At 38.0% G+C, this 12,482-nt stretch overlaps 1 protein-coding gene across 3 annotated transcripts in view; it reads left to right on the top strand.

Annotated features, from left to right (window-relative positions):
- TMPRSS6 (transmembrane serine protease 6) overlaps positions 1-12,482 on the top strand; it is a 1,200,807-nt gene that overhangs the window by 717,510 nt on the left and 470,815 nt on the right. For all 3 annotated transcript variants that reach the window (XM_044068021.1, XM_044068020.1, XM_044068019.1), the window contains one exon: positions 12,234-12,343. In XM_044068021.1, the coding sequence (XP_043923956.1) occupies positions 12,234-12,343 (110 nt within the window). The remainder of the gene's footprint in view (positions 1-12,233; positions 12,344-12,482) is intronic.

Genomic DNA, 12,482 nt, shown 5'->3' with positions numbered 1-12,482 from the left:
GAAGGTGTGTTATGTATTTACATATTATTCTCTTTTTCTTTCTTGCATATGGGGTCTTGGAACGCTGTGGCAGTAATTTAGAATAGGTGGGTATAAGGTGGAGCCATTACTTTACATATTAGAGGATTTTTTTTCTGGAGCCATTTACTTACATATTAGAGGATTTTTTTTCTTTCTTTGTAGATGGTGGTGTGCTGAGTACCAGTTGTGGTGATACACAGTGAATTCACAGATGATGGGAGGTTACTGACAGAAATTGCTTAAGTGCAGAAGGCATCATGTGATGGATTGAAAGGTGATGTTTTAATAGGATGGATGTTCTTGTTACTTGAATGGGGCCTAACGAGGGTCTGAGTAATCACCTTAGTAATGCATGTTAGAGCTCTGTTTAATTAGCGGGATCCTCATTAGAGCACAGGAACTTATTAGGCTACAGCCCTATGGTTCTTACAAGCCAGTGAAGTTCAATCCTTGCTTTCTTGGAACCTTGGGGTGCTTGTATTCACTCATTCAGTTGTTGAAATGTATGTGGGGGAAGGGCCGATGAGGTGTTGGACAGGATGTTGGAGTTTGTTTATAATGTGTAGTATCTTTGGGAGTGACAAATTTGTCCCTTGAGTAGGTAGTGTTAATGTTGCATACCAGGTTAAGGTTTTACAGAATAGCACAAGGATCATCTCACTTGGGGTTTGGGTGAATTTGTAGATAGGGTTTAGGAAGCATAGTAGGTAGGTGGCTGTATTGGGGTGGTTTTAGAAAATGGGTTTGTTGTTACAGGGGAGTTAGAAGGTTTAAAGGAGGCTTGGTTGCAGGATAAGGCAGCTGTAGGACAAGGGCTGCTGGTTTTCTGCCAGCTAAGGTAGGACATTAAAGTTGGTTTTAGGCTGTTCCCTATGGTAATGGAGTGGTTGCACATATAGAACTGGGTAGTGGGTGGGCTAAGGTGATATGCTACGGTTAACAGGGTCTTGGGTGTGAGATTTGCTACTAGTTGTTTGACTAGGTGCTGTCTTGAGTTCAAGGGGTTATAGTTTGTGGTTTTGTTGTGATTATAGGCTGTCAATACATTCAGATTGAGCCATGATTTCAGCTTTGAAGGCAGCGGGCTAAAAGGGTATGTGTTCTTTTGGTGTGGATGTTCCAGTGTTACAACGGGGTCATGGTAATCCTACTTTATTTAGTTTCATTAGGGTGTGTTTCAGTGATGGCATGGCAAATGGTTTAATGACTGGATTCTAAGGTGCTTTACAGATGATGGGTACACCAAATGTTGTTTGGATTGACCCTTCCCTTTATGGGAAGTGGATTGAACAATTTTGGTTAGAAGGGAGGGGAACAGCCTGGTTAGGCTGGTTGGTGGAGAAGAGGGATAGGCTTGCCCTCTTCTGTTACCCTCTGATGTCTGGATGTTAATTTCAAGGATCTGGGAAAGGAAACGAGTAGTTGGAGGAAGTTTGCTGAATAGATAAGCAAGCTGAGGTAAGGATGGTGCTTATTTGGTGGAATGTAATTCAATGGATGGTGTATAATGTGAGTTGGGATGCTGCTTCATAAGTACAGTAAGCGAGCAGAGGTATGGACCCTGCGTGTTGGGCAGGGTGAGTAGGTTCGCTGCCCTGATTAACATTACAATGAATGGTGGATGAAGTGAGATGGGACGCTGCTTCATAAGTAAAGTAAGTGAGTAGAGGTATGGACGCTACTTACTGGGGCAGGGTGAGTAGGTACACTGCCCTGATTAACATTACAAGGATGTTATACTGTATTTAGAATCATGTCATGAATAGTTGTACTTAATAAAGTTGGTGATCAAAGCTATGTTATGAAAATTTAATAAAGGCCGTCAAATGTCATTTGGTGTGATGTGTACTATTGAAGGGGACCGGGACAATCCATTTTGGTTCATTCTGTTATGATAGTTTCAGTTTATATGCAGTGTTTGGATGCACCAAACTTCTTTAGGCATTTATTTCAAATATTATCCACCGTCAATAATCATGATATAATTTGGGGGTTGACTAGAAATTAACCTTCATCTCACCTTTCGACAAGCAGTGATTATTTGGCCTTATAATAAGAAAATTGCACAGTTATTGTATGATTGCATAAATCTTCACAGTCTAGTAATATTATGCTTTATACCCATCAGTGAAGGTTTTCACTGATTTTCCTTCATCACACTTATCCTGGCTGAGGATACCTCTTTCTTATTTTTGGGTGCCTTGAAAATTTTCAATATTAAGTATAAATCAGAACTAAGTTCATTCTCAAACCACCCAATAATTCACCATAAAATAACCTGCTTACCAAAGGTAGTATCATCTTCAAGTTGGGGATTGAATTACTAGTTTCTTAAATAGAAGAATATGTAATAACAAGTTACATCATTCAACAGGCTCCACTCTGTATATTCCATTCAATATTAGATAGACTTGTTTTCAAATTTACATTCAAAGGTAGTCATATTAGCAAAACAACTTACCTGAAGAAATGCAAGTGAAAAATATTTAACCCTTGACAAAAATCACATCTCACAACTTGGTAGAGATTTGATTTATCTTTGACTCAGATTTAATTCTTTATAGCTATATAGCATGAATTCAAATTATTATGCGCCTCAATCATTCTTTTTTCAACTCTAAAATAGGTGCTAAATATGTTAAGTGGGCAGCCATCCCATCTAAACTTTTGTCTAGCTTACTTATCTTACGGCATGTTGAAAAATATATGGTTGATTACAGATAACAATAGATTGTTCACACAACTACAAGAAATTTTCACAGCTTTCCATAGTACATAAAAAAATGCATAGCAGTATAGCTGATACAGAATTTTTTCTAACTGGATTTCCTCTGAATATGTTATTATATTACCCAGTCGCTAAACTAAACATAAGATATATCTTTTGAGAAAATTCAAAATAAAGGCTGAAGTCTTAAACCAAGTAGAGCCCAAGAAACAAACAGTTCTGATGCTTTCCTCTACAAGAAGCTCAAATGTAAGTTATCTCCAATTCTTTGAAAACATTATAATTATGTAACAACTTGGATCTACTTTACAATCCACCGAAAGCTACTTACCAGAGCTTAATCCACTAAAATACCTCTTCAACAAACAAAAGGACTGCTGAATTCATTTCACAGGGAAAGGAACCACTTGACCACCATGGTGAACTATGCCCTCTCTTCCGTGTAGTGCGATCTTGGAGTTGGTATATTTAAGTAGGGGGGTGTTAGTGGTGAGGATTGAGGCTCCTTGATTACTGGGCCAGTGCATGGGCATCACATATTAATCTCACCACTAGCACCAGTGAGGGGCATGCACATTGGGAAGCATAACAAGTACACACACAGTAAAGTACAATTTCCCTTAAGAGCACACAGAGATCACAGTCAGCCTGGGGCTAGTTTCTCCCTTTCTCTCTAGATCCCCAATAAGACTCTCCACTGGCACAGCTATAGAGTGGAGTCCTTATCCAGGGTTTTGAGCCACGTCCTCCCAGCACTCCCTCTGTCCAACCAGCGTTTTGTGTCCCTGCCGAAGTAGCTGACACACACACACACACACACACGCACACACACACACACACACACACACACACACACACACACACACACACACACACACTTTGAGATATGATTTATATAAAAACACACAGACACCCCTGGGGAAGGCTGGCACAGGTTCACTAGGTATTCCCCTGCTGCACAGGCTATAGGGTAGCAATCCACTGCCACCAGAACCCCTACTCATCAGCTACTATTAGGCCCTTCCCAAAGGGTGACCAATTTCGCTGTGTAATAATACTGTTATTCAATTAGTATGTATGACCAGAACTTTTAAGGCTACTGGAGTGGCTTGGACAGTATCACTAAATACTTGCAAGTACTCTAGAGCTTAAATTATCTCTTCACAAAACAGCCACAGTTGAAAGGTTTAAAAATATTTAATAAATAATAAAAACACAAGACAAATCTCCTCAATTCAACACCATGCTAGTCATGAGTTCAGACACAGTAACTTTAAAAGAATTCTTACATAAATATGGAAAACAACTAGTTTAATCTTACTATTTTCTATCTATTTCTAAGAGAAATGCTAAAGTCTATGATTCTACTTACATACAGAGCAAGCAAGTGCTGGTGATGTTGTCAGTTCTGAAGACGAACGCAAAATGCTTTCTCTTTCTCTATGAGATCTTACATCATTCTTGACATTTCCCTGGTTCCCAGTCTACCAGAAACTCTAAATTTACATTTCTTAGCTTTCTTAGTAAGCTTGCACCTGACCAGGAAGTCACAGCAATAAAAGACATTATACATGTAAAACCTTGCAATTAACTCTGGTCTCCTTAATCCAGACACCCTGTCTCCGAGCTTTGAAATCAAACAGTTATAACATGCTTTACTTTATCAGCTTTCTTCCAGCAGGGTGCACTGTGGTTACATTTTTGAAGTTCAGAACATACAACACAGTTTTTCATACATTTAGTTTTCTTACATTTGTAAAACAGCCTGCGGATTATATTAATATTTACAATAACATAGGATTATCTACAAAATTCCATCTAGCTGGGCTGGCAGACTTTTACTTTTTCACAGCATGTTTACTCAAGATTAACTCAAGATATAAACGGCCACAATAAACAGCTTCTTGTAAAAAGGTGAAAACGGCGATTGCCTTCTTAGATTTAAATGCATTAAAGAGGCAAAACAGTGAGTTATTTATTAGGTAATAGTGGAGATTATGGCAGGCACATGTCTGACCAATGGGTATTGTAAGAAGTAGAAGGAACTTGGGTTACAAGGAATGGAGATCACCATTACATATACAAATGCAATGTGGTGATAGGTGATTCATGGAATCCTCTAGAAATAAGGGAAAGACTATCCCTGATTATTGTTCCATGTTTAGAGATTTTTTTTCACTGTAGATAATGTACTATTCTAACCTGTAAATCCTTAAAACACCTTCCTGATGCAATCTGACTTTATATTATGGGAAGCAAGGATGCAACTAAGAGCTGTAGAGCTATTTGTATAGGCTTGAGGCTATAAGAAAGTTGGCTTTCTCAACAAGTGGGTTCTGCATGGTTTCAGTATCATTCTGTTTATTGGAAAATAAAAGAAATATGATCTTCAGATTTTGTTGGAGTTATCTGGATACATTTTTCCTTGTTGAGTAATTACAGAAAAAGAAGGGAAGAACACTTTCCAGCTCTTCTCTACAACAGCACAGAATAGTGAGATAAGTAGCTTTATTGCCTTACAGGTAAGTGTTACATATTTACTTTCATTAAAATACAATTGTTATAAATGATGTTTGAAGAAAGTGAAACATCAAGCCAAACACCCTGGTTGTACTGGTCTCAAAGAATGTTAAGAGTCAGACTGAAACAGGGTTGTGCCTGAGACAACGTCAAATGAAAAATTATGCCATGTTTTACTTTATTTCTTTTTTTTAATCATTGCAGCCTGCTAACTATCAGCCTATCTTGTGATCAGTCTGTTGTGAAGGCTGCCATTTAAGCAGCCATCAGGGCTGTTTTGCTTAAGCCCCTAAGCCTACCTCATAGTGGCTGGTTTGAGCATCCATGTCACAGCAAGGGCTTCCTCCTCCCTACCCTAGTCTGTGCATGTTCCCAAACACACACACACACACACACACACACACACACACACACACACACACACACACACACACACACACACACACACACACACAAGCTACCATTACTGGCTTGGGTGAGACAGTTTCACATTTTCCCTAGTCTAAAACCATTGCAACTTGCAAGCCTTTGCTTGCACAAGGGCAGCCAGCTGACAGAGAAACCACTATTCTCTCCCACCCAGACTTGGTGATCTGCTGCAAACAGTTCATTCCTACACTCCCCAGCTAGCCTGTTGAAGAGCTTGAGCTTCTAGTTGAATTGCGGTCATTTGGGTTGCAGTCAAAGCTTCATTTTTCTAACCATACAGCTGGGCAAAAACAGATTGTTTGTTTACATGATGCAAGTAGAAGGTTATAAATCAAAGTGGAAAGGGATGATGGTGAAATGGTGGGGATAGAGTTCAAGAAATAAGGACAGAGTAAGATTTTGGATCCAGATCCTTAAGGAAAATAATAACAGACACAGAGTATTGTATTTGTAAAACTACAGAAAGTATTCTAAGAACTTAGCCAGCAAGGGAATGGAGAAAGGAGATTTTGCCTGTAGGGCTGAGCTGACTGCAAGTGAAGATGTAGAAAATAAGCAAGATGAGGCAGGAATTTACTGGAAAAAATTGTCAAAGGAACTAGGGTACAGGGAACAAATGACTAGAGAGGGCAAGATGACAGAGTGGGATGAGACCAAGTAGAACTTTGGATTGCAGGTCAGAGTCTGCCTTCCCTACCAGGGATTGATATCAGAGTGTAGGAAAACAGAAAGGGGTAAGGGAATAACAAATGAAAGACCAGCTCTAGTAGAGTTTTTTTGTTGAGTCTAGAGCAGAAGCTGGGATTAGAAAAATGGGAGGGGATAATTATTTAGCTATGAAAAATATTGCATGAAAACTTTTAAGAATGAATCAGAGGAAGTTAGAATGACTGGGATGAGAAAGACAGTTTACAAAAGAGCAATGTAAGGATATCTCTAGGGCTTGCAACTATGCAACAAAGTCGAGAAGGTTTAGTATTTTTGCTTGGAAGCATAGCTCTCAACCTCTTAAAAAAATATGGACAAACCTACAAATGACGGGGGCCAAAGCCCCCAAAATAGGGACAAATTTTAAATATTGGTCTTAGAAACTTAGCAATTTAGAAAGTTGCTAGAATAATAGGTCTTGTGTTATCATCCATTTTCTGAAGGATATGAGGTCTGAACGTCAAATGTCTAGTATTATTTAGTGAAGTCATTCCTCACTGATTTGCCACAAAAATCCAGAAAATCACAAATTTTATGAGGAACAGACCAAAAATATGAGACTAAATATCCGGATATTCTGCAAAAATCTGGACAGTTGCAAAGTATGCTCGGAAGTATTTGCATAAGTATTTTTATACCCCAAGCAGACTTCAAATAATTTTTCTTCAAGTAGTTAGCAAAGGCTGGAGGTATGTTGGAAAAGACAGAGGTAACTGAGACTGTTTTTTGAGAGGTTAACTGGTTAGCAGATTTTAAAAATTCTTACAGAGTTTGAAATGTTTTAGGAGAAATTAGCTGTAACTAAGGAAACAATTCTTTTGAGATGGGACACAGGATCTCAATTGTCTCGTTATAATAATGTCTTACTAAGTTTAATGCTATTGTCTGCCAAAAAAAAGAAATTACTAGAAAATGGAGATCAAACCCTAAGTGAACAGTAACTTAAGTACTGAATATCGTAAAGGAGATTAAAGAAATGAATGTTGGATCTTTACAATGAATAATATTCTGAAGAAGGTGTGAAGTTTAAGGGAATGCAAGAACTGAGCAATTTAGGTAATGGTGGAGTGAAAGATAATTGTTAAAATGAAAAAAAAACATATTTAATGTATAATGCATGAAAAAGATAAATGTTAATATTGTTTGTTTTCTTTTCTATTAATCCTATGTGTGCCTATGTCTTAAGTGATAATTTACTAAAGATGTTTAAAAATAATAATGTCAGCTTTTGGTAATTAGCAGAAATACATTTGATGAGGACCAAGTATCTTAAGATCAGAAAATACTGTTTTGTAAGTAAACTTACCATAACGGTAGATGTTCAAATGATCACTGCTGCAGTAGTTTAAGCTATATGAGTTGCAAACTACCTAGGATATAAAAGCTGTCCAGTTTCCAATGCTTAAGGGCACCTTGCACCCACCCTTGTAGGCTTAAGCAGAGCTGAAAGAAATCAGTACTTTGGGGGCCAAGTCCTTCAGAGCTTTCCTTCCTAGTAAAAGTGAGAAGTTAGTGTCCTGAAAGTGGTCAATGCTGTGTATATAATAATCAATGTCCTCACCTTGGCAAGTAAAATTATACAAAAAATAGTGTGTGTGTGGGGGGGGCAGCTACTGCAGCAGTGATCATCCAAACATCTACTGTTATGGTAAGTTTACTAAAACAGCTGTACTATGGTCATCATCTGATCACTGCTGCAGTAGCCTTACCTATATTGGTAGACTACCACAGCTTATTAGGTCTGGGAGGAGGAAGGATGGGGTTCCAGGATCCCCTGGAGAATGTTCCTATCAATGCTTGCTCTATACCTGTAAGTACAGGTTATACCTATACAGACCTAGAAAAGGACTCTAGTCTGTACTACTTTGTGAAGGTATGTACAGAGAACTGTGTTGCTGCCTCTAGAGTACTTCCAGAGTCCAACCCTTTCCAAAAATCCACTGATACAGCCAATGCCCTAGTAGAATGTAGCTTGGCACTGCCTGAAATGGATTTGTTGTGGTAGGAATAACACAAGGAGACAGCACAGGGCAACCATTTAGAAGTAGTATGCTTTGACCAAGGTTATCCTTTTTGCTTGCCTTCATAAGACATTAATAACTTATCAGTTTCTGAAGGTTTTAGTCTTGTCAAGATAGTATCTGAGTTGTGTATAGACAACCAGAGTATGAAGAATCCTCTTTTCCTAATATTTAGGTTTTGGAAAAAAGACAGGGAGATGAATAGTTTTGCTTACAATAAACCTGGATACTACATTAAGCATGAATGAAGAAACAGTTCTTAAAGAAACCCTAGCTCTGTAAAAAATGAAATAAGGTTAAAAATAACCCACTATGAGAGCTTGCAACTCCGACACTCTTCTGGCAGAAGTCAGAGAAATCAGCAAAACTGTTTTTCATGTTAAGAACCTTAAATTAGCCTGATGAGCTTTGTTCAAATGGAGCAAGAATTAATTTCTCCAAAACAAAATTAATATCTCTAGGAAAGCCATGTTTTCTACGTGGATAGAAATGCAGAACCCCTTTCAAAAAAATTTTAAAATAGGAATGCACTGAAAGCAGGGGGTCCATGAGCAGATATGCTGAAATGGCCCACAAGTGTACATTGATAGAGGAATAAGAAAGGCTAAAGGATAATAAATCAGGTAAATATTGTAGAAACAAAGATATTAGCCCTAAAAGGATCCTGGTTTCCATTTTGATACCAATTAGAAGATCTTTTTTGTTACGAATATATAATTTCTTAGTAGCAGGTTTCTTTTCTTCCTTAAATACCTGCTGCATATCCTCAGAAAAGAGGTGGCCAAAATATATTAAAACTATATCACCCAGACTGAAAGATATAAAACTTTATCATCCAGACAATTAGTTGCAGTTCTTTCAAGTTAAGGTGTATCAAACAATCCCTGACTTGTGTAAGTAGGTCCAATCTTTGAGGACGTTTATGGTACCTGCCCTTGACTATATCCAAAAGAAGGGGAAATCACTGTTGCCTGGGGCAGAAAAGAGTTACCACAAAGATGTTTGAGAGCCTTTCTGAATCTTCTGAATGACTCTGGATATCAATGAAAAGGCATACATTGTCACTCATGTCCAAGGAATTGGGAATGAATCTGTTTTCCAGGCCTGATTTCTAGGTGTCTTGGAATAGAATGGAAGTGAAAAGACCTACCTGAGGATTTCTCCACAGCCGAATCACATTCTGGAAGGATCCTCTGATTCAATTTCAATTCATGGGGGTCAGTCATCCTGCTCAGCTTGTCTGCCACAGTGTTTTGCTCTGACAAAATGTAAGATGTCTTTAGACTTTAGAGTTAGATTGTTTTGAATTGTTATACCCAGGCTATTGTGGCTAATCTGTACAGAGGGTAAGATCTGGATCCCCTTTGTATGTTTATGTACCACATCATCATGGTGTTGTCTGTAATCAATTTAGTGGACCTGTGGACCACAGGTGGTTGAGAAAGCTGAGTGCATTTATGACTGCCAACATCTATTTTATGTCTATGTGTTTTGGTCTTTTTTGTACTGAAGAAGCTGCATTTTTATCCCCACAGAGACAGCTCCTCAAGCAAATTCTGCAGCATCTGTTGTTACAAACTGTGCAGGAACTGGGGTGGAGAATGAGAGACCTGCATTCAGATAAAAATGATCTGTCTAGCAAAGCATTTCCTTCTTTACAAATCCAAAAACTGAAATGCGAACTCTCTTGGCATGTTGATGTTAGGACCGTACACATGTTAGATATCATTGCATTTTCTCATGTGGAATCTGGTTAGAGGAATCATGAACATCGTAGACACCATGAAGCCTAGTATTCTGAGAGATTCCCTTGCTGATGCCCTTGACTGAGTAGAAAAACAGCTCAGGAATAGATGTACATATCGATCTACTTTTTCCTGTGGAAGATAGGCTCTTTGAAATGAAGTATCTAGGAGACACACCAGGAATACAATCCTGTAAGAAGGAGTTGAGCAAGATGCTTGAATGTTCTCCTAGAAACCCAGTCTGTGAAGGAAATATCTTACCCAAATGAGAGGCCCCTGACACTTTGAAAAAGACTCTGTAAAGATAAGCAGGTGATCTAAATAAGGGAAAATTTGAGTACTTTGCAGTCTGCAATAGGCTAGCACTGGAGCCAGATACTTTGTGAACACAGTTGGAGCAGTAAATAACCCAAAGGGTATGTAGAGAACTGATAGTGCAATCCAGATACATAAAACCTTAGAAAACATTTGAAATCTGAGGCTATAAAACTATAATGATAAGCATCCTTTAAAACTAGAGTTACCAAAAAACTGAAAAGGAGAAAATTGTAACAGGCTGATTGAGAAAAGAAAGATGTAGGGCTAGACTTCATAAGATTTATTTCCATGGCAACAGAAACATTCTTGAATATTTTTTTTTCCCTGGATGAAGAAGAATCCCCTGAAAAGGAGCAAGTAACACCCATTGCCATCTGTACCCCAGATGGATCAGTCTCAGGACCCATTTGTCTGAGATTATCTTTTGCCAAAGAGAGAGATGGAGAGCTAGATTTGAGGGAGATGTAATGGGCTACCAGGGTAAGAAAGCAGGTTACCCTTTGAAGATAGTTTTTCCAGCTTGTTAGACTGTTCTGGTATCTGGGGGGGGGGGGGACTGTCCCTTCTTTCTGGAGTCTCTTTGCCATTGTTTTTGAACATCTGCTCCCCAGTAGTTTGTTAAGTCTGCTTATTACACCTTTTATAAAAAGATCATGAGGTAAGGATGAAATGTTTAAAGAGTCTGGAGGGGGAATGCTGAAAACCTGAATCACCCTTGAATCAATTTCCCTCTCTCAATACATTTTTTCAGTAACTCAGCAGCAGATGGTCCAAAAAGAACAATTTTATCAAGAGGGATTAAAAATCTCACCTTTAATATCCGCAGGTAAATTTTGTGAATGTAACCGTTTCATAACAGTTAAAGCAGCTGCTGCTCTGGAAGAGACATCAACTGAATCATAAGCACACTTCAAAGTATGTTGGTTACTAAAGACACAAAGGCCATAAGTGTATTCAGGGAAGATTCCTCCTTAGAAGAAGAAAAGTGTCAGTAATGTTCCACATATTTTCAATTAAACAAGCAAAAACTTTAACATGTGAGCTTGGCAGCAAAAGTGTCCAGATTTTATTCAGCTCTATTCAAATTCTCAACAGTCTGGGTGAGTGGAAGGTGCCCTTAAGCGTTAGAAACTAGTTGGCTGTTATAACCTAGGCAAGATATAAACCATATCGATAAGGCTAATGCAGAAGTAATCAAATGATGAACCTTGCTCATTTCCCCTCATTAGAAAACTGCCCTTAAATAACTCAGCATCGAAACTAGTTATCAAACTAGATTTAGAAAACAAATAAGCAGAATCAGCAATTGAGGAAAAAGAACAAAAATCCATCCATTCCCTTCCTAGCATTCTTTATTACGTCAAACAATATAAATACATTTCTTAGGAATGCCTTGCTACAGTGCAACAGAAATAAGGATACATTTATTCAACTGTATTTGAAAAATACAAATTTGTTGAGGAAAAAAAGAAATACGGATACATATGTGATGAGTCATGTCTTACTCGGGTAAAATCTGAACATTTCATTTTATGCTGATTAATAGAATCATAAATTACTAGATCTGGTTTTCACCTCATTTAATCAAAGCATACTTTTCTTTCAAGAATACTTGACTCTCAGCTGCTTTCTGGTTAAATGTGCAACTGTAACATATGCTTATTGCTCTTTGTAAATATGTGTCACATGTTAGCTACTGAAAATATGTTACTTCTCTGTTTAATTAATAATATTCTCTTACAGCTCCCATCATTGGAATATGGACTTGCCCTGTGGTTTGAAGGCTATGAACTGGCCAGTATGTATTTTAGCCAGGCATGCACTCAGGGTCAATGGATGATACAAAATAAGAGGTATGTTGTTTGCCATCCTAATGCAATTAAAAAAAAAAAAAACACCTGTTTCTAATATGCCAACAAGTCATTACAAAATTCCAAATGACTAGCTGGTTCTTATTTCCTAAAAACATGTATTAGATATTAGTAACTTTCC

The sequence above is a fragment of the Protopterus annectens genome, chromosome 1.part0 (genome assembly GCF_019279795.1).
Source record: "Protopterus annectens isolate FY-2018-M chromosome 1.part0, PAN1.0, whole genome shotgun sequence".
NCBI lineage: Eukaryota > Metazoa > Chordata > Ceratodontiformes > Protopteridae > Protopterus > Protopterus annectens.
Note: the sequence above shows the minus strand (reverse complement) of the source record. Positions and strands in the feature narration are given on the sequence as shown.